At 42.5% G+C, this 23,390-nt stretch overlaps 1 protein-coding gene across 1 annotated transcript in view; it reads right to left on the bottom strand.

Annotated features, from left to right (window-relative positions):
• The window catches only part of JMY (junction mediating and regulatory protein, p53 cofactor), a 65,665-nt gene that overhangs the window by 5,100 nt on the left and 37,175 nt on the right, over nucleotides 1-23,390 (bottom strand). The window contains exons 3-9 of the mRNA XM_073680180.1: nucleotides 21,770-21,920; nucleotides 19,237-19,406; nucleotides 14,483-14,648; nucleotides 12,644-12,831; nucleotides 10,605-10,691; nucleotides 3,364-3,459; nucleotides 141-687 (exon numbers count right to left, since the gene is read on the bottom strand). Of these exons, the coding sequence (XP_073536281.1) occupies nucleotides 141-687; nucleotides 3,364-3,459; nucleotides 10,605-10,691; nucleotides 12,644-12,831; nucleotides 14,483-14,648; nucleotides 19,237-19,406; nucleotides 21,770-21,920 (1,405 nt within the window). The remainder of the gene's footprint in view (nucleotides 1-140; nucleotides 688-3,363; nucleotides 3,460-10,604; nucleotides 10,692-12,643; nucleotides 12,832-14,482; nucleotides 14,649-19,236; nucleotides 19,407-21,769; nucleotides 21,921-23,390) is intronic.

The following is a 23,390-nucleotide window of genomic DNA, read 5'->3' as shown; positions in this document are numbered from 1 at the left end:
ATCCTCGTGGGCAGGGTTTTCTCTTCTTATTTACTACTCAGTCACTAATTAAGCTCATGTTTTATCGTTCTTTCACATGTACATCGCCATGCCATAAACACTGCTTTAAAGTAACAATAAATGAAAAATGGGCTTCATACCTCTTCTTCTTTCTATGCCGTCCAGAGCTCCGGTTTTCTTCAGTTTTTTTCTGGCACTGACGAGCTGACTGCTATCAAATAATTGGGACAGGGGGCCGCCGGAAGGTGCCTGGGATGCAGACTCTTCGGATTCCTTCTTAACGTGAATAACTCTGACTTCTAGAGGACTTGCTTCTTTCTGCAGAGGTGGAGGAGGAGGTGGTGGTGGTGGCGGCGGCGGTGGAGAGGACAGTGGAAGTGACAGGGGCTGCACAGCATTAGGTTCAAGTGTACTATGAGTGAGCGTAGGGAGTGACGTTGTTTCCTGCAGTCCAGAGGTATTTACATCAGGAGGTAATAAATTCTCTTCAAGTTTTAGGTTTTCGAGCGTAACCTCCAAAGGCTGTACAATTTCTGGTGACTCCATGTCAAGTATCCCCTGTGTCTGAATACTGACAGAGAGGGACTGTGGCTCATCAACACTGGGGGTAATTCTCCCTGCGGTTTTTCTTCTACTGTGAGTAAGACGCAGTCTTGTCGACTTGAGGATCACTTGCCCAGGATGTCGCTGAACAAAGAAAAAAAAAATAGCCTCAGCCAATAAATGCATTGTAAATGGTAAAAAAAAAAGGTCACTACGGCAAAACATGGTGCCCCCACAAGTCCTCTAAGTTCTATCATGTGACCTAGACATGCGGAGTATAATATCAATAATCGAGCACATGACGTGAATTATACTATCAGATCTCCAAAGCAGCCAAGACATCAGGATGCATACCAGCTGGTGGTCGCTTCTAAAACGCTTCCCAAACATGTCTTGGAATGCATTTTCAAGGGAAAGAATCATCAGAAAATGAGTTAGTATAAGAGGTTTTCTAGGCTAAACCTAAAATTTCCTGTCTGTGATAATAATGAGACTGCTGAAAAGTCTTCTGTTTAGAATAGGAAGCGCAAGTCTAGTATTAAAGGGAATCTGTCACTCCCCTGGAACTTTTCAGACCTCTAATATGGGAATACAGGGTATAGTCACTCTGCTTTCCCGGCACCTGTGCACAAGTTCCCTGCTGCAAATCACTACACTGACGGCAGGGAGAAGAGCGCCGTCCTATATAGAGGAAACAGCGAGGGGGCGGGATCCGTCCGAGAACTGCATGTCACAGGGCCCTGTGACGTGGGTGAGTATGGAAATAGGGCTACTAGGCTGGCATTTCTTGGCGTCCGGCGGACGCGAAGCTTAGCAGAAATAATTTAATAAAAAAAAGCTATTATACAGCAACCAGACCGCTAATATGGGCCATACAGGTAAGAATAGATTCACATTTCTATAACCTGTATGCCCATAGTAGCAGTCTGAAAAGTCCCAAGTGGGTGACAGATTCCCTTTAAACACAGTGGTTAGTGTGATAATTGCAAGATTTATTTGTTAGAGGACTTTTAGATCACATCATTTTTTCATATATGGTCACCAAAGAAAATGCAAAATAAAAACCCGCAAACATTATCAAAATGCATTTAACATAATAATTTACTACAATTGGTCATTTTCTGATGACACTTCGATTCATCTAGTTTAAGGGACCTTCCTATCAAACTTTAACCTGCTCAAAGATATTATAAAGGCCCTGAAAACACTATGAAGGATTTTTCTTGACGCATCATGGAAATTAATACTCCTCTGTTACAATCTCCACAGCTTCAGTCAGTCTGTGCTTACTTGGCCAGGTTTTCATGGCACAAATCAGACTTTAAATGACGGCCGATCGGCTACAGTCTTTATTAGACAGTCTGACCACAAATCTATGTGCACAGATTAATCGTTATTAAAATCGCTCTGTACACGTAAAATATGTAAAAAAAAAATAAATAAATAAATAAATTAAAAAAAAATCACACCTGACAAATGAGCATTTTATCCGTTTATCGAATTCTTGCTGGCCTGATAATCAGGAAATTGTTTCTACCGAAGCCCGTTCCTTTATTATCTGGTTTCATCTAAATGGGCTCTAATGATGCGATTCTCATGTGAGTGATCAACGTGGACAACCACTAAACTGAGTGGTACTGTGTTATACATGCAGCCATCATTTGTTTAAGTCTTAGGCTATGTTCACACATTGCATTTTTTCTGCAGGCAAAACCTGCTCAGTAAAGAAGCTGCTTACAAAAAGCAGGTTTTGGTGTGTGTTTCAGGATCCCAAAGGTTTGCTTCCAACACAGAAGCATGGTCACCAATGCAAGACATATGTGAAACCATAAAACCATTTTGGGGAAAAAAAGATTTTTATGTCTGAAAAAATAGTGACTATTCTGAACAAAAAAGTTCATATCAGATCATGAAAAAATGCACAATTACAAATTAACCACGGAGGGAGGGGAATTGGTCGGAAATAGTTTACCTAAGACATTGACAGAGGATTGAGTTTGTAGGACACAGTTTACTTTCACACTTTAGTTGGCCCTTGAGCTGATCAGGTATTGTTCAATTTCACACCTTAGTCAGCCAAGGTTTAATTTGCACACATCACAAATTTAATTAAACTGTACTAATCCTAACTGCCATCTCAACTGCCATTCTAAGGAGACCAAGAGATTATGGTTTAAACCTGGGAAAATCACAAAAATACATATATTTCCCATACTGCTGTATCTGTATTTTTTCACTAAAAACACAGCAAAACCGGATAAGCTTTTGCTGCGTTGTGGCAATTACTCTTTGCTTTCTATGGGTGCAAAAATGCTGAAAGAAGTGACACGATGCAGTTTTCCAATTCAGTCATGAAAAAAAACCAATGTGTGTGCATGAGATTTCTGAAATCTCATAGCTTTTGCTGTTACTGTAAAAGGCAGATTTTAATTTGCATAAAAAACGCAGCAAAAACGCAACATGTGAACATAGCCTTAGACAACTTCTTTAACCTCTGAAGCTTTTTAACCTGTCTGGCTAAGTTACTATATGCTTGGGATTGTAATAGGACAAAAGTAAGACTGAACAATCTATGTGTAGGTATGAGAATAAAACATTCAATTACGAAAAACAATTATATAATTGCATTACAAGGAGCATGTTAAAAAACTTTCTAGAAAGGAGATAAAGCCACCTTGCCATCTTGTCCAGCACAGAACATGCCAATTTTATTGGTTTCACTGTAGTAAGGTCTTTTCAGGTTTAAATATTAATAAATATCATATCATACACCTTTGGGACCATTGCTAAACCAAGCATATCTGCATCACCCCAGCTAACCTGCTTAAATGTGCGAAGCCTGTCCAAAGTCTTCTGTCGCTCCTGAGTAACCCAAATGCTTTTACGATCTTCTTCATCTTGATGTTTGTCTTGTGCCTGAAGAGAAGACATAATACATACCAAAATAATGTTTTACAAGAAATAAAACTGCACACGCAATAGTAATGTCAATTAAATAATTGTAGCCCATATCCCAACATACTCATCCCCATTACATAATTAATCTTGTTTTTTGGAAAAGGCTTAGGGCATGTGAATATGTCCTCTTTTTCAGCCGGATTCCACCAAAAATGCTGCAAAAGGTAAACATAATGCACAGCAATGTATAAATGCCATTGCTGTGCATGTTTATATTTTTTGTTACTTCTTTTAACCACTTCAGTGTTTGGAAAGCATGAAGCGGTTCAGAGATCTAGCATTTTCATTCTTCAGCCTGCTTCTGCTAAGAAGGTGCTTGCTAGTTATAGTTTAAATAGAAAAATGAGAGCAAAACTGCCAGAGAAGCCGATTCAGGAAATAGACTGCTGGCTTTTACTGAAGGGACTTCACCAAGGAGAACTTTGGCGGATGCGCCGGAGTCTTGAAGACGTTGTGTGCACATACCCTTATTGTGAGCTATTAACCAGAAGACCTTCAATATGTATAATAGCCATTCCTTACCTACAGCCAGCTATGGTGCTATCATAACTCCTGGCTACGAAGGGAATATGCCTTTAACATACTTTATATTAACACAAAATCTGCCCAACAGTCAAGACTGTGATTCACACTTTTCAGCTAACATCAATGAAAAAATGTAAAGACAACACTCAGCATGCTTCTTACAGTACATGTGGCGCAGTTTAAAGATATATTTCCAACACTGACCTGCACTTTGGGAGAGTAAGTGCAATTGCATCCTTTTTACACTAAGCACAAAGCATTTAATTATTAAAGAAAGGGCATAAAGCTACAACCACATTTGTCCACTCATTAGCCCTTTAGCCTTTAAAGGTGTTCTCTAGGAATAGAAAAAAATAAATAACAAAATAAATTATACGTACATTTAATTAGTAAATCACACTTGTCTACTGAACTAACAACTACAGTACATCAACATGGCCGCTATCATGTTACACTGGCAGAAACCGGTCCTAGAATGTTAATAGGACAGGTGCCTGTGAGCATGTGCAGCAGAAGCGCCGCATTCTCCCTTGTGGAAAAATGTACTCCGAGTGGATATTCTGATCTAATACTGGAGACAGCAGGAGTGCCGAAGTAAGAAGAGGCTGCTCACACTGCTGTCCACCCTGTGTATCTGATCTAATACTGGAGATACCAAAGATGCTGAGGTAAGAAGAGGCTGCTCACACTGCTGTCCACCCTAGCTATTGGATCTAATACTCGAGATACCAGAGGTGCTGAGGTAAAGAGGCTGCTCACACTGCTGTCCACCCTAGCTATATAATCTAATACTGGAGATACCAGAGGTGCTGAGGTAAAGAGGCTGCTCACACTGCTGTTCACCCGGTCAATCTGATCTAATACTAGAGATACTAGGGGTGCTGAAGTAAGAAGAGGCCACTGATACTGCTGTCCACTATATCTATCTGATCTAATACTGGAGATATCAGGAGCGTGGCGATGAGAAGAGGCTGCTCAAACTGCTGTAGACTCGGTCTATCTGATATAATGCTGGAGATACCAGAGGTACTAGGGTGAGAAGAGGCTGCTCAAACTGCTGTCCACTCTGTCTTTCTAAATGATGAGCAGCTGCTGTGACCTGACAATAGCTTGACAGTATGTAGTATAAACTATCTCCAGGTCACAGCAGCAGAGCTCCCTACTGCACATGCTCACAGGCATCTGTCCTAATAATATTTTAATTCTTTAGCAATAACTACACTAAACTAAATAAGTGTGATTGGCTAACTAAAAAGTATTTAAGAATTTATTTATAATGCGTTTATTTTTTATTCCCAGAAAACGCCTGTAAGGACAAGTTAATTTTATTCAATAGCAGCTTTCTGGGATCAGGAGCATAATGGTGGTACACACTGTCACAGTTCACAATCAAATACAGGCACACAGAGATAGAACAAGGAGTTAAGCATAAGGCTGTGTGCCCACGATGCGTTTTTGGTACGTATTTGAAGCGCGTAAACGCTCCAGAAACGCATTGCATACCTTATCCCATGACTTCCTATGACATTCTGCAAGTTCTGTGCACATGGTCAGGATTTTTTCTGCACAGATTTTACTGATTTTAATATGGACATGACCAATTCGTGTGCGTTTCTGCATGCGTATTTGCCTATACAATGCATTGGAAAAACGCATGGCAAATACGCGTCAAAAACGACATGTAAAAACCGCATGTGTTTTTCTGCCAAGGAGATGCAGAAATGCTCAGGAAAATTTCTGCTTCATTTCTGCATCGTGAGCACTAAGCCTAATGGTGTAGGCGACCTCCAGGTCTCAATAGCTATCACTCCTATCAGTTTGATAAATGACTCCAATTTGAAAAACCTCACTGTCCATTATCTTGTCGACTTTGGAGATCTAAATACAACCTACATTACTTTGCATCACTCAAATTGTGTGCTGCCTTTTGGGAGCCCACTGATAGGGTCATTTAAGGGGGTATTCCCATCTCCAATATCCTATCCCAATATGTATCAGGTGTAGTAATAATAATAATAATAATAATAATAATAATAATAGCAAATAGAGAATCAGAAGAACTATACTACATTTCTATTTGGAGCTATGTCTCTTTTCTCATGTGCAGACATTGCAGGACCTAAGGTATCCAAGGTTACGACCACCATGGATACCTAAGGTCCTGCAATGCCTGCACATGAAGAAAGCGAATCAGAAAAACTAAATCCTTTAAGGGTTTAAATGGAAAGGCTCATAGGTTTCTCTGATCCCAGCTGTTAGTGAGTGAGCCCAGAAGTCAATCACCGCTGGGCTCATGCAGCACAATAGAAGTGCTTGTACGATCACAATGTTGTACAGTATGGCATGATGCCATGACAGTGCGCTAAAGAGGTTAAATTAAAAAAATTATCCAGGATAAGACAAAGGGGTCTTTTTTTCCCCAAAGAAACAGCCACACTTTTGTCAAAGGACCTCACTTTAAAAACATTAAAAACATATGTATTTACTAATACCCAAAAAGACACCACAAATATACAAGAGTGAAAAAAATTCCATGATCAAAGCAGCAGCATATAATGTTTAGCGAATAGCACACTGTTTACCAATTAGTGGCCCTAGTTCAAATATGGAAATATAACATACAGTTGTGCTCAAAAGTTTACATATCCCAGCAGAATTTTTCCTTTCTTGGCCTTGTTTCAGAGAATATGAATGATAACAAAGAAACTTTTTCTCCACTCATGGTTATTGGTTGGGTGAAGCCATTTATTGTCAAATAATGACGAATGGGCAGCTTTACCATCTGAGAAATTAAACACCTCGTCCACAACTACCATAAAAGACTTCAAGCTGTCATTGATGTTGGAGGGGGCAATACACGGTATTAAGAACTGGGGTATGTGAACTTTTGATCAGGGTCATTTGGATGTTTTTGGTTGTCATTAAGATTTAAAAAGAGAAAACACAGTAGTTTGACAATAAATGGCTTCACCCAACCAATAACCATGAGTGGAGAAAAGTTTTTTTGTTATCATTCATATTCTCTGAAACAAGGCCAAGAAAGGAAAAATTCTGCCGGGGTATGTAAACTTTTGCGCACAACTGTATAAACCCACATCCAACTATATATAAATAAAGGGAGAAAGGGGAGGGGGCGGGGGATTTTGTTGGAGTGGTTCTCCCAACAAAATCAATAATTGATGGCACATAGGATATGGTCTGCAAAACCAACCCACTCACAAATCAGTATCATAGACAATCTGTCATAAAGCATCAATAGCTAGGTGGTAAGCATGACAACTCCTATACCAAGCAGGCCACTAAAATGACCATATCATAATACATATAAGGCTGCCTAAATGATCCAATGTATCAAGCCATATCACCCATGAGGTAGGATAAGGGATCAGTGCAAGGACTGCACTAAGTGCCATACAATTATTGATTTTGTTGGGAGAACCACTCCAACAAAAAGCCCCCCCCCCCCTTCTCCCTTTCTTTATACATAGTTGGAAGTGGGCTTATATGTTATATTTCCATATGTGAACTAGGGACACTAATTTTTAAACACAGTGTGCATTGCTATTTCGCTAAACATTGATTACTTGCACTTGATACATTATGTCGCACCTTTATTATATAGGTTGTGCATCCTTTTCCCTTAGTTTTCCTATGTGTAGTATTACAGCACACCGAAGGGAGAGTTGCTGGTGAAGAATTCACAGGAATCAGAGGAATAGAAATATGCTGCAGTTTATTCCCAATGCGTTTCCAGGTCAAACAGACCTCTTCCTCAGGGGAACCTCAATAGTTCTTTATTGTGGTTCCCCTGAGGAAGAGGTCCATTCAACCAGGAAATGAGCTGGGAATAAACGGCAACATTTCTATTCATCTGATTCCTGCGAGTTCTTCCCCGGCAGCGCAGCACACCCGAATCTCTCCTTTGAGTACATATCGACGTTGGTTTATCCAACCAGCGGAGCGGGTGTTACTATCTATGGCTATTTAAGTGCTGTGGTCGCACATCCTCATAAAGGTGAGCACAAATAATGTGCAAACACCGCATATTATCTGGTTAATGGCCTATGTGTGCTTTTTGTCACTCCTAGTCATCCATAGTACTGTAGCACATCACTATTTAGGTGAATAGGGCAGAGCAGTAATACCAGACGAAGCACATGCTCTGGAGTGATACGGGGTCTGAGAAGGGTATAAAAAAGAAATACATTTCTATACAGGATAAATCAGGGTTGGGCAATTAAGAGACGGTTGTAGAGGGCCGGACCAATGAGCAGAAATTAATTATGCTCAATACCAATATTAACAGTTTATATTAATATTCATTTTATCACTTAATATTGAACAGAATTGAGACTGCTGACTTACTGCTATTATTTATCACAATAAGGCTTATTGTAACATCTATTCTTACCAGCAACAGCTAATCTAACATATCATTTACGGCTTTTTATTAGGTTTATAAATCATATCCTCCTGTTATTCAGCCTTTGTACCTTAATTAATAGCTCACAACACACAGTTTGATGCAGCCACCATGAGCCCCCCAAAACGTATTATGCGGCCCACACAAAGTATGATAGATCCCACACACAGTATGATGGACCCACTGACCCCCAAACAGTATGATGCCCCCACATGCAGTATGTGACAAGTGACGGACAATAAAAAACAAAAAATAACAAATACTACTCCACTCGCCCCAGTTCCCTTACCTCCAGAGTGTGCACAGAGGCTCCGTACAGCATGCCTGATCTAGTGATGTATCAGATGCAAAGGTTGAATGGTGGAAGAGGGAGCCAACGAATCCACCATTGTATTCAACAATACCTGTATTCTGAAGATGCAGATACCATTAAAATAGTGACAACGGCTGGGAGTGAGGGGAGTTGCGGTGGCTGTCCCCCAACTCACAGGCAGTACACCACTACTTCCAGCCCTTTCGCCGTCCCTCAACTGATGGGCGGAAACCACTAATTCCAGCCCCTTGCCATCCAACTCATGGGTGGTACACCACTACTTCCAGGCCCTTGCCATACCCCAACTCATGGGTGGTACACCACTACTTCCAGCCCCTTGCCATACCCCAACTCATGGGTGGTACACCACTACTTCCAGGCCCTTGGATGTCCCCCAACTCATGGGTGGCACACCTCTACTTCCAGCCCCTTAGCTGTCCCCCAACTCATGGGCGGCACACCACTACATCCAGCCCCTTAGCTGTCCTCCAACTCATGGGAGGCACATCACTACTTCCAGCCCATTAGCTGTCCCCCAACTCATGGGAGGCACACCTCTACTTCCAGCCCCTTAGCTGTCCCCCAACTCATGGGCGGCACACCACTACATCCAGCCCCTTAGCTGTCCTCCAACTCATGGGAGGCACATCACTACTTCCAGCCCATTAGCTGTCCCCCAACTCATGGCTGGTACACCACTACTTCCAGCCCCTTGCCATACCCCAACTCATGGGTGGTACACCACTACTTCCAGCCCCTTAGCTGTCCCCCAACTCATGGGTGGTACACCACTACTTCCAGCCCTTCAGCTGTCCCCCAACTCATGGGCGACACATGACTACTTCCAGCCCCTTGGCTGTCCCCCAACTCATGAGCGGCACACCACTACTTCCAGCCCCTTGGCTGTCCCCCAACTCATGAGTGGCACACCACTACTTCCAGCCCTTTGGCTGTCCCCCAACTCATGGGCGGTACACCACTACTTCCAGCCTTTCAGGTGTCCCCAAAATCATGGGCGGCACACCACTACTTCCAGCCCCTTAGCTGTCCCCCAACTCATGGGCTGCACACCACTACTTCCAGCCCCTTGCCATACCCCAACGCATGGGTGGTACACCACTACTTCCAGCCCCTTGGCTGTCCCCCAACTCATGGGTGGTACATCACTACTTCCAGCCCCTTAGCTGTCCCTCAACTCATGGGTGGTACACCACTACTTCCAGCCCCTTGGCTGTCCCCAAACTGATGGGCGGCACACCACTACTTCCAGCCCTTTGACTGTTCCCCAACTCATGGGCGGCACACCACTACTTCCAGCCTCTTGCCATCCCCTAACTCATGGGTGGTACACCACTACTTCCAGCCCCCTTGGGTATCTCCCCATCTCACGGGCAATACCCCACTATTTCCAGTCCTGCTTGGGCATCTTCCAACTCACGGACGGTACACCACTACTTTCAGTCCCTTTACTGTCCCTCAATTCACTGGCTGTACACCACTATCCCCAGCTCCTTGGCTGTCCTGATCCATGAGCCAGGCAGAAACAGCCAAAAACATAGATATGGCCTGCAGACCACAGTTTGCCCAGGTCGGTCATAAATCATAAAGACATGCGCCACTGCCTGCTTGCTTATAGTATTTTTAAGAACTATGAGCAAGGGTGTAGTGTACGCCAGAAAGGAGTAAGGTTTTACCTCCATTATGGATCCTCCGGTTTTTAAATGAATTTCTAATAAAAAATATTTTTTTTGTATGCAAGTGCCGGAAAATCCATTTTTCTTATTCGGTTCTATATTAAAGAACAGTAAATGTAAATTTCCAGAACATAAAGCATAAACTCACTGTTTGTGTGGCATGATGAATTCTATACTGCTCGTCAGTCTGAAGACGCTGCTGCAGCTTTTCACTGTTCTTAGCAATGCAAATCTCCTAAAAAGCCCAAACCACAGGACAGAATGTTAGTAAAACACAATAAAATATGAGAGGAAGATTAGCCACTTAAAGTGTACACCAAAGAGAATTTGGGAATAATTACTGCTTTTGACAATTCCCTTGAACAAAAAAAAAAATTGATAAAAGCTGAACACAACAATCTCTGAAATCGGGATAGGAAGCCTGTCATTCACAGAGCTGAGTAAACAGAAACTGGTCTGGTAATTTTCAGGCTCTGAATGTAAATGATGTTTCCATTCCCTGACAGCAAGCATAATGCTGGATACACAATGAAATAAAATCTAACGTTGCCTACTGCTCTTTTAGCCAGTTTTTTTTTTACATGATTTCTAATAAGCAATCAAAATTTGTGACAAATATGCAACACATCTATAACAGGAGATATACTGAAAATGTAAAGGGTTAAGACAGAACAACAAAACTATAGTTATGTGGTGAAGTGCCAGGCTAAAGTGACCCCACGCCCCTCGCCTGGTCCTGTAGTGTCCCAGCCCCTGTTGTGCTGTGGAGGAATGTATGGCTCCTCAGCCCCTGGCAGCTTATAGATAGGACGCTCCAAGTGGGGTCTCATATGAACCCCTTAACAACCTATGACGTATATTCTCATTATAGGACGCTAAGAGCAGTATGTTAATCGATCCTGCTTCTTACTAGGCAGGTGTCGGTTGTGTTACATCGCAGCCATCTGCCTGTAATGGCAGCGACTGGAACTTGCTCCGATTGCTAAAGCTTAAAGGGGTATTCCCGTCTCCAACATCCCATTCCAACATGTAGTAGGGGTAATAATAATATTAATAAATACCTTCAATTAGAAATGTAGTATAGTTCTTCTGATTCACTACGTCGCTTACCAAGTACAGGGCATTGTAGTTGCTTAGGTATCCATGGTTATGACCACTCATATTGTGACCGTTCGTTAGTGATTTGTGGTTGTAACCATGGATACCTAAGCTACTGCAACGCACTTCACATGGGGTAAGCGACATAGCTTATCAGAAGAACTATACTACATTTCTAATTGGAGGCATTTGCTAATATTATTACTACACCTACTACATATTGGGATAGGATCTTGGCAATGGGACTACTCCTTTAACCATTTAAATGCTGCAGTCAATGTCTATCAGCAACATTTGAATGATGTCATTGCCAATGCACATGCACTGACTCCTCTTGGCCCTCCCGCGATCATCTCAAAACGATGGATTACCAATGTTGCCAGGGGCCAGTTGAAGGCTCCTGTGGCTGCCATCTTAGTCCTCTTATGAAGCCTAAGCACAGGATACTGCAATACTTTTGCATTAAACAATCGGTAGATTAAATTAAAAAATAAAGTAAAAAAATTTTTTTAAATGATAAAAAACACACACACTTTGTTTTGTCTTTTCCAAAAAAGTACAATCTATCGAAATATAAAATTAATCCGTACACTAAATGCCAAAAAGAAAAGAAAAAAAAATACCGAAACTCTAGAATTGCCGTTTTTTGGTTGCTGCCCTTTCCCAAAAAGCAAAAAAAATGACAGGGCCCTTACAGGGTTAAAAGGACTTTATGGATAAACAGACTTAACCTAAGTTCAGAGGAGCAATAAACTTATTGGACCAGTGAAGTCCATAAATTGAGGATGCGAGTGGCTCTGTGCGCTCATCGGCACAGCAGACTGATGGGTGAAGGAGCTGCCTGTTACTTACATGCACTAGTCTGGCCTGTAAATCTGAGGGCTATATAAGAAAAAAAAAATCACAAACTAGCCCAAAGGTTTCAACCGTTCCGTGTGCACAAATGTCCGAGTATTCTGCTGTTTTGGTGGGATTCAACAACAGTCTAATGTGTATATGTTCTCTCAACTTCTGTTAGTCTCATGTCAGCCATCCTATATAACCTACTTATATAAAGAGGAGTCCCTTACAAATTAGAGTAATCCATACCTTTTTGTTTCTGAGGTAGGCTTTTTTTGCTGAAATTCGGCCTCGTTTTGCCTCCAGCTGCCGAACTTTTAGCTGAAGTTTGTGGAATTCTTCTCTCTGTAAATGTATGGACGATACCATGTCTTCTGTTGCAGGCATTGCATCCATACTTTCATACGTATCATAGTACACCACTTCTTCTCTTTTCTCTGCGGATAATGGAAAATTAAAAAAACGTCAGTGGACAAAAAATGTATTTGGGCATCTCTTAAAGGGGTTGCCTGGCCTTAGAGCGATTGCAAACTTGTAGCCTATGTAACTACAGACTTGTGAATCCTCACATAATGCGCACTGTGCGCATTTTCTGGTGCCGGGAGAGTGACCAAAACTATGTGATTTCCATACATCAGGTCACGTGCCAATTAGACGTGTGTAGCCTCGCTTGATGCAAGCATATTGAGCGAGGCCGGACAAGTCTAGTTAGAATATAGCCGGAATCGCTTACATGTGGTCACATGACCACCCACTCCCGAAGCAGCCTCACAGTGCGCGATGTGAGGATTCACAAGTCTGCAGTCGCAGAATGGCGGCAGAGTTGTACCCTAAGGCCAGACAACCCCTTTAAGTATGTCTGATTCAGTGTCAAGCAACAGACAGTGCAGATAAGAAGACCCCTGGATTGTCCAGTACTTTTTCTGGATTTTATCAAGTGACCCCACTGCCCATGCTGTGCACCAATGTTCTCCAACTAGTGGCTTTTCAGCCATTAGGTGAAGCCCACAGCTGTACACACATCTGTACCAGAGCCCATACATAATAGGTGTCATGGCGGTATCTCGTATGCGTTCCCGCTGCAGTGCTACTCACTGCGTCCAGCGCTCTGCTTATCCTCATGTCTAGCAGCCGTGCTGAGTTCACGCAGCACTTCCACCTCTGCTGAATATCTCTGTTGTCTCCAAATGGCTATAGGGAGGCGCAGCCAGATCCTGCAGGAATTTAACCCTTCAGTGTCCTGAAGGTGTAGATTCCCCAGCCAATCACCAACTAGCAGGTGCTATATTAGGCCGCTGCTCCCTCCACTCCTCACCTCACCTGGTCTACGGCTCAAGTTCAGCCTCTGTCTAGATTCCTGTAAGGTGCACTCTAGTATTGTCTCTTCTGTTTCCTAACCCGGCTTACCTACCTGTTTATCCTGACCTCGGCTATGTACATTGAACCTGTGCTGACCATGTCTTTGCCTTCACCCTTCTGTACCTCATACCCATGTCTCTGACCCTCCGGTCAGCTGCTGCAGACCCGGGAACTGCCCCGGAGTGGTACCTGGTGATTACCGGCAGCAACGTCTATCCTCACCATCAAAGGCTCTAGAGAAGACCCGGCAGTAACTTCGTTACGCCCCTCCAGGGTAAGTCCAGCCCTTGGCGCAGTGGGTCCACACCCACCAGTTACAATGGGTGTCCAAGCAATGTTACAAGGTTAAGCCTGAAAGGCCCCGCCGCTATCAATCACATCTTCTGTATCTTCGGAGCACCAGTAACAGAACTATATTAAGTGTTTTGTATTTTCACATAATTTCTGAAGATAAATAAAGCCAGATTTTCTTATATGGCCTTTGAAACCTCTTTAGAAATTACTTAGATTTGAGTTTGCTCCAAAAGTTTCCAATTCACTAAAAGAATTGAGAGTGAAGTTGCCGTCATGTGCGATCGGGCAAAAGATAAAATCACCTAATGCCAAGTGTGTAATGTAGAACAGAATGATATAGTGGTGTTCAAGGACACAAGTTCTGTATTCATGGGAAAGGTCAGGTTTCTCCTCTCGTGTATACATTAGGTGCTTCCATTTCCGCACGTTTCTAACCTGAGATCTGCCGCTTGATGCTTTCCAGTTGAGCAGTCAGCAGCAGCTCCTCACACTTGAGAATCTCAAACTGTACTTCATATAGCTGGAGCTGATGATCGTAGTAATCTGCCTCCAATTGGTCTAATACGGCGATTGCTTCTGTTCCACCATGTAAACTCTGCATCTAAATGGTAAAAAAAGAAATCTTGATTAGCTCATAGGAGTATATATGCGAGATCCTTACCTAATAAGGAGATCAGTCTCATGTTAGCTTGTTTGTCTCGTGTGTTCCTTGGCTTTCAAATTCAAACAAACAACAGGCTGGAATAAGAAAGGCTAAAAGCCCCGGCTCCTGTGATTGTGAGCAGACGTAGAAGATGGTGCCAGCACTTAGTGCCACATCTAAGCACCAAGTCTCCATTTTTATGCCTGTGTGAGGAGGTGGACACTAAAGAGAAGCACAAAGTTTCATAGTAGGAATCCTTTAGCCTTATTTATTTCCATGGCTCCATCAGGGGCAAGTCTTAGGCTATGTGCCCACGATGCAGAAATGAAGCAGAAAATTTCTGCAGCATTTCTGCATCTCCCTGGCAGAAAAAACGCATGCAGATTGTGCATGCGTTTTTCCTGCAGAATACATGTGGATTCACATGCATATCCACATGCGTTAACGCATGTGTTTCCGCATGCAGACTGACAAGCACTTTCCAGGCGATAGCATCACTTGGAAAGTGCTTGACAACTAGGTCACACTATATAAATCCATACAAACAGCATGGATTTATACAGTGTGACCGTAAAAATTAAAACAAATAAAGCTATACTCACCCCCAAGGCCCCGGTGTGTGCAGCAGCGCTCGTTCCTGTCTGGTTCCCGGCTGCCGGCATATCGCGAGACAGAGCGGTGAAGGGCCTGTGGTCACATGACTGTGACGTCACCGCAGGTCCTCAAGCGATGCCGGCATTCAGAGAGAAGCCGCCGGACAGATGAATATAAACTTTATTTGTTATTTTATTCTTTTTTTCACAGGTACAATGGTACCCAGGTCTGGATGAGAGTCTCCTCTCCTCCAGAACTGGGTACCATCCGCACATAGAGACGCATAGAAGCCGCTTGTAGAAATGTACAGTCGCGGTTTCTATGCGTTTCAATGCAAGTCAATGGCGGGAGTTCCGCTGCGCTTCCGCAAAATTAAATGACATGCTGCGGATTTTTGTACGCAGCATAAACGCTGCGGAAAAATCCGCAGCATGTGCATAGAACATGCGGAATCCCCTTGGGGACCATGGGGTGCGGATTACCTAGCGTTTCACAAGCGTTTCCGCTGCGGAAATTCCGCAGCATAAATGCTTGAAAAACGCTACGTGGGCACCCAGCCTTAATCCCCGTTTTTGGGGGATTCAGATGGAAGCCCTGGATGGAGACATGAGCGCACTGCAAATCAGTGGGAACAGGTCATAAAGCAGTGAGAGGGACCAGAAATCAGAGACCTGCAAGGATCCAGGAGGATCAAAACAGTGAGGAGGAGAGTATCTCTACTCTGAACATTTTTTTTGGAGGTTGGTTCTCAAGATCAATCTTCATAAGCCCACTGCACACCTGCCTCCAGCCTACCTGCTTGCCAGGGCCGATGATCAACTCTGCCCTCATCACTGCAATTACTAGAAGCATCTTTGCTCCTGAATCATCAGAGGAGCGTAGGGACGACCACGCTGGCCAGATCCAATCTCAGAGCAGCGCTTGTAAGCGCTGTGCTCATTGCCTAGAAGACCAGCCACCACTGATAATCTGCAGCAGTGGCTGGTAACCTAGACAAGGAGCAGTATACTAGAAAATTAAATTTCCCTTTGTTCTTGAGGTCAGAAAGGATTTTTTAATAATACATAAAATTACAAAGTTGCTTGTTTTTACCAGCATTCTGTAATTTTACCAATTTATCATGTTGAGACAACCCCTTTAATTGATCTGTCAGACACTTCTTATCTTTTATGCCCTAATATACAAATAAAAGTGAAGCAGGAAAACTAAAGTAGCAGCACACAGCAAGCAATCAGAGGTGAAATCTAACCCTGAAGTCAGGAAAATCTGGCAAAACAAGACTGAAGGGGCACAGTAATATCTGACTATTGCTGTGGTCAAAAGCTGATGAAGAGTAGCATCTACAGCTTCAAATAAAAATAGAAATGTTCATCAGCAAATAGCAGATTGAAGTAGAGCAGAGACAGTAGGAGGACAACGAGATCTCATACAGAACAGAATGTCAGCTCTCAAGACAAGCAACACAATACACAGCTACCGGCCAAAACATGGGAGCTCAACAAATACATGGGGAGGTGGTTAGACACGAGCATTATTACACAGGATCCAGCTGTCAAAACCTAAACACCCCAACTGGTCCTTTGGATGGGTGACAATGGTTATTTGTGAGATAACCTAAGTAATACCCTCTCCTTAAAGGGAACCTATCAAGGTTATAATGGCATCTGATCTGCACACAGCACATTATAAAGCTGGAGGAGCGGATTAGATTGATTTACATTTTTGTGGGAAAAGTTTCAGGCAAACTTGCATTTTATTCATTGAAATCCCTGGTGTTTGTATGGTTAAGTCCAGCGGGAGATCCGACTAGTGATTGACAGTATTCCATGTATATCTGTGCATGCAGAGAGAGCTGTCAATCACTAGTAGGACCGCCCATTGGACTTATTCATATAAACAGCAAGAATGTCAATGAATAAAATGGAAGTTTACATGAAACATTTCCCAACAAACCCATATATCATTCAGCTCAGCTTCTCCTTCTCTATAACATGCTGTCCACAGATCGGCCTGCAAATACAACATGACAGGTTTGTTTCAAGGTTAAATTCAGAACTTATGACATAAAACATAAGTGTACATCCCAAGTCAGGTCCCAGTGTTGTGGAACCAGCGGATGCCATCTGTGGTACACAACCAGTATCTCCCTAGAACAGCAGCGTCTGGAGCTTTCTCCACTCGCTGCCGTGTAACCATTTACACGCCACCGTCAATCACTGACCGCGGCATTTAAATAACGCTATTAATGGTGCCTCCATCGGCTGCCCATGCCTCACAGTCCCAGGGTGCTGATGGGATTACAGTGTCTGCTCAAGGTCCTCATGGCCACCATCTTCATCCTCCTGCAAAGCCCAACCTGTGGCTGGGCTTTCTACAAGAGCGTAATTCCCTTTATATACTACAATACTTTTGCCGGTCATTTTTTTCTGCACAATGAACATCACAAAAACAAAACCCCTCAAAATTGCAGTGTTTTTTTTTTTTCATCATACTTGTACTTTTTTTTCCATTTTTCAGTATATTATATGGTAATCTGAATGATGTCATTCAAAATGAAAACTCGTCCTGCAAAAAACAAGACCTCATATAATTGTATTGACGGGAAAAAAAATTATGGTCCTTGGAAGTAGGGAAAGAAAAAACGAAAGTGCAAAAATGAAAATTGCTCAAGGCAGAAGAGTGCTACAAACAGGAGGCTCACTTCATGAACACGTTTCCAATTCTGATGTGTACCCTAAGGCTATATGCACATGGCGACATTTACACACCAGGACAGCCACTGGGTTTTCCCAAACGAAGCTGCTTCAGGAAAATGAAGGCGGTCATATAGGCGGCTGCGCCGGTGCCATTGCTGTTGTTCTTGCGGCAGCTCTGCCGCTGGCGGCTTTCACTCTATACTCAAGTATAGACAGCATGCGGCTTTTCAGGAGAAAATGCCCCAAAAATGAGCATGTCAGTTCTTTTAACCGCTTCAAGGTTTCTGGAACCCTGAAGCAGTAAAAGAAGTGAAATCAGGTGGAACATGTGCACAGCAAAGTCAGTTTTGACATTGCTGCACACCATGTTCAGTTTATGAAGCGATGCTGTGGTGTATTTTCAGGCAGATTCCAGGTGGAATTCACCAGAGAAAGATGTATGCACGAACCCCATCAATGCTAAACAAGTACAGTAACTAATGGCTAAGCATAAAGCTAACTGAATCTCAGTCAACCCTGCAGGCCGGCGTCAATGGTCGACATGGCACTCCACACTGCCCCTATGACTACTAGGACTACTCCCACAGTGAATGGTACTAACTACAAGTGATCTTAGGATGTGGATGCACAGCAGAAAACCTCTGGAAAGCAGAGACCAAAATATACAGATTGTAGACAGAAAACAGCCAGTATACATGAAAAACAAACTTAAAGGGGTATTCCCATCTCCAAATTCCTATCCCAATATGTAGTAGGTTTAATAATAATAATAATATTAGCAAATACCTACAATTACAAATGTAGTATAGTTTTTCTGATTCGCTATCTCTCTTACCTCATGTGCAGGCATTGCAGGACCTTAGGTATCCATGGTTACGACCACTAGCAACTAGCTAACTAACTGTGACTTTATCAGTGGTCGTAACCATGGATACCCAAGGTCCTGTGATGCCTGCACATGAGGAAAGAGACATAGCGAATCAGAAAAAATATACTACATTTCTAATTGGAAGTATTTGCTAATATTACTATTATTACACCTACTACATACTGGGATAGGATCTTTGAGATGGGAACACTCCTTTAATCTTTAATATTAATGTGTTCTGACTTTTACCCCTCACCCCACATTCCCGCTTCCACCGTACGGACACTGCAGGGAAACTGAAAACTAGTTGTTAGGTCCTCATGGATTACAGCTGCATTGACCAGGCCAGGTGCCCCCCATCCCTCTTTGAAGTGCAGTTTTCACTTACCTCCTCCTTTAGTGCATGCTTCTTTTGTTCCAGACAGATTTCTTTTGCTCTCATTAACTGCAATGTCTCTTTAGATACCCCGTACTGAAGTTTCTCCATGCGCTCCACTGCTGCTGTCCAGGATGTCTTTCCAAACTTTTTCTGGTCTGCTCGCATCCGATCAAAAACCGCTTCATATACAAAAATATATAATTTTTATTGTTAAAAAAGTGAAAGGAGAATCAAGACAGTAAGAAACAAATAAGCTTTTCTTAGAAATTGTAGCTAAGCATAAACCACTAATTACGGTGCTCACTATGGAGGCTCTTTAGCATGAAAAACCCTTATGAAGTGTAGCCGCCTTTTTGAAAAGAGAGGAAAAAAAAGCACATGTAGACAAGTAGTAATAAGTGCAGCTAACAGAAGACTAAGCTCATCTAAACTGGTGAACTGGATACACTAAGTTTCCATATTACAGGAAAAATAAACCTAGTTATTTTCCCGATTGAGCTTACATTAAAAGGCATTCCCTCATGGGAACCACCCTTGTCCATATGACCCATTAGGGCAGACGTGGGCAAAGTGCGGCCTGTGGGCCACATCCGGCCCTCTGGCTGTTACTGTCTGGCCAGCGGACCTAGACAGCCTCGGGATGCAGACAGTGGTGGATACAATCGGTGAGTACATTGGTGGAGGAGGGGCCGGCAGCCCCTTCTTCCACCAATCAGCGAGTGAGACAGCAGACGCAATGACATCATTTCATTGTGACATTTTTTTATTATTTGTATGTATATAGGAGGCTATGTGGGTCTCATACTGTATATAGGGGGGACTCAAGCTGTATATACAAGGTTATGTGGGTCTCACTGTATATAGAGGGGCTCAAGCTGTATACAGGAAGCTATGTGGGTCTCATACTGTATATAGGGAGCTCATGCTTTATATGGGAGGCTATGTGGGGGCTCATACTGCATATAGGAGGCTATGTGGGGGCTCTTATGGTATATAGGAGGCTATGTGGGGGCTCACACTGTATATAGGGGACTGTGTGCAGGCTCATACGGTATATAGGGTGAGGTTAGCATACTTAATTCTGCTCAATATTAACTGATACAATAAAAATAAATATAATTAATATGTTAATATTAATATTGAGCAGAATTAATTTTAACCTATTGGTTCGGCCTCCACAACAGTCACGGTCTCTCATGTGGACCCTCAGGAAAATGAATTGCCCACCCCTGCATTAGGGCATATGAATGTCATGGAAAAAGGGGGAAAAGGTGGAATCACCCTTTCAGCACCCATCTTCTGAAACAGAATTAAAGGTGTTGTCCAGCTTTGACATGAAAGACTACAGTCACTTTTTGTGACTGCAGACTTGTGAATCCTCACAGCATGCACTGTCAGGATTCTCTGGAGCTGGGAGCAGACGGTCACGTGACCGCAAGTATGCGATATACAGACTCCTTGCCACATCCAGACTAGACGTGCATGACCACGCTCATTGCAAGTGAAATATGATATATTAGTCATGCCAAAAGGTCAGGTACTGCCTCTGCACCCATAAATAAGTAGTTAGACCAAAGGAGCTCCCTTTGCCAGCCAATTGCTTGCTCCAGTAACCCTATTACAGGGGTGCCAATGTGTTGTAATAGCTATTGCCCTGATGGCTGCCATTTTGGTGATCCTATTTTTGCCCAGTGAGATGACAGTTCTTATCAGGGCTGTGGAGTCGGAGTCCATTTTGGTGGAGTTGGTATAAAATGGACTCCTAACATATATAATAAATTGGGTTCAGTAATACAATGCAGGTTGTGTTGTAAATGTTTTCACAAGAATTTGAAATGTCCTATAAATGTCTGTTCTGTTCCTGATCTAAGGATCTCGGCTGTTAGTTGAGATGAATCTGTGCAGCACTTTATGTACACGCTCATACATCTTGTATGTAACCCCTTCTCATGTACAGCACCATGGAATCAATGGTGCGCTAAAAATAAATAATAACTATAAAAATCTCACAATATGTAACCCATTTGGTGAAAAATGAATTGCTGTTTTTAATTTATCAGTCTCACCAAAAAATTAAATAAAAAGATACAGTTATAGCTCTCAGAATACAGAGCCACAAACAAAATTATTGAAAAAAATAGTAGATTATATTGCACAAATACAGGAGAAAAAAATAAGTTATAAATACATACATCTGGTTTGCTCATAATATTACTGAGCCATAAAATAAAGCTAACATATAACTTATATCGCACAGTGAACAGTGTAAATAAAATACATATTGTCCCACAAAATCCAGATTGTCACACGATCACTCCCTCATGTATTTATTGTCCGAGTGCCTATGATGTGACATCCACCGCAGCTCTATAATGGGGGCATCAGAAGAGTCAGTAATAATAGTGCTGTCCTAGGAAATTGTTACTTGTGCAGCTCCCCAATACATTTTCTAAGGTTGATGAAGCAGAGAATATGGGGCATACGATACAACCCTGGTCAGATATGAGTGCAGATGAAATATATACAGAATATCATCAGTTACCTTTCTGAGCTTTCGCCGTGATTTCAAAGTATTTCACGGTTAAGTCTTGGATAGACAGCACGGCCATGTGGGCTTTTTTCTGCCAGTCGGCATCTTCCTTCTTCAAACTTTCGATTCGTCGGGGTCCCAAGTAATCATTCTCTATAGAGATCTGTAAATAAAACAAAAATAAATCCTGATTGTATAAAAAGTTAATAATCACAGCAGAATATACTGGTATATCCTCCCACATTTGTTGAGCATGCACACTACAGTTGCAAAGAGTCCATAAAGATACAAGTGAATGGGCCCCATGTGGGCTCAGACAAACGTATACGAGATAGTAAGTAGTGATGTATTTAGAGGCAATCAGTCACCAGGTTTTTCCTGCCCCATCTGAAAGCTGCGTGATGTAGGGGCAGAGACCCTGATTCCAGCGATGTGTCACTTACTGAACTACTTGCTGCAGTTTTTATAAAATCACTGATCTGCTGCAGATCTACCAGTTCTCTGAATGCTGAGCTCTGTATATCCTCGTTCACAACACAGACTGGCTGCTTTCTGTGTACATTGTGCATAGGCAAAAAGCTGCCAATCAGTGGTGTGGGGCAGGCTTATGTAGAGAAGGAGGACTGCACGGCACAAGATAACTAGTCCTATAGTGATACAAATCACAGTTTTATCAGGAGATTATCAAAGCAGTGATACATCGCTGGAATCAGGGTCTGTCTCTACATTACGCTGTTGTCAGATTAGGTGGCAAAACCTAGTGACAGATTGACCTATTGATTAAATCAGGTTTTGGGTGATCAATGTATTTTTTTTTTTTAATTTTGGCAATTTATTTTTAACCTAGCACATTGTGTATTAAAGATAAAAAATAGAGTGGGTTCCCGTGAGGACTGAGGACCGTTTGGGGTTATATGCAGAAGATTTAATCTGGTTTATAGTCCAAGAGTTACACTGCCTTTGATAATGGATCTGATTGATGAATTTGGCTGGTTCTCCACAGTAAAATTAAACTGGCAGAAATCCATGTTGTTACCTGTAAGCACTATGGGATAGAAAGTAGGGGATGAATTCTGCAGGCTACGAATAGTATCCCACTTTAAGTATCAAGGTATAAACATTGCAAGAAATCACATGCAACTCTGTAATTTAAATATATCCCCTTTTATTATGCCTGTGGGAGAAAATTTAAATATGGGGAACCCTCCCTCCGTCAGTAGCCTCCATAGCTTAGGTTTCTCAGTGTAGGAGATGTAATGATCCAGCCCTGATCTCTTGGTCTAACCTCCTGCATGAGTCAGTGTGGGGGGAGGGCAGTGCAGCTGAGTTTAGCTGTGTGACATTACAAACCCTTATATCAACTTCTTCCACTCTTAGCAAGGTCACCTCTGCTGTACAGGTGTCTTCCCTGGTTCCCAGCACCGCTGCAATCCTCTTCTTTAGCTTCATTGACTCAAATGGTCTGGGACAATGTGGCTTTCCCAACGCAAGTCTGAGACTCAGAGCCAAGCTCCATAAACTTACATTGAGAAAGCAACTTCTGGTTTACACATAACCTCTGTCTGAGCCACTAGTATGATTTCGGATCACACTGCCTGAAAGAGGACCAAAGCAGCGCTGGAAACTGGAAACG

Source organism: Phyllobates terribilis, unplaced genomic scaffold (genome assembly GCF_046119375.1).
Source record: "Phyllobates terribilis strain yellow unplaced genomic scaffold, ASM4611937v1 Scaffold_1__5_contigs__length_1240528914, whole genome shotgun sequence".
Classification (NCBI taxonomy): Eukaryota; Metazoa; Chordata; class Amphibia; order Anura; family Dendrobatidae; genus Phyllobates; species Phyllobates terribilis.
This window is presented reverse-complemented; position numbering and strand designations above follow the sequence as displayed.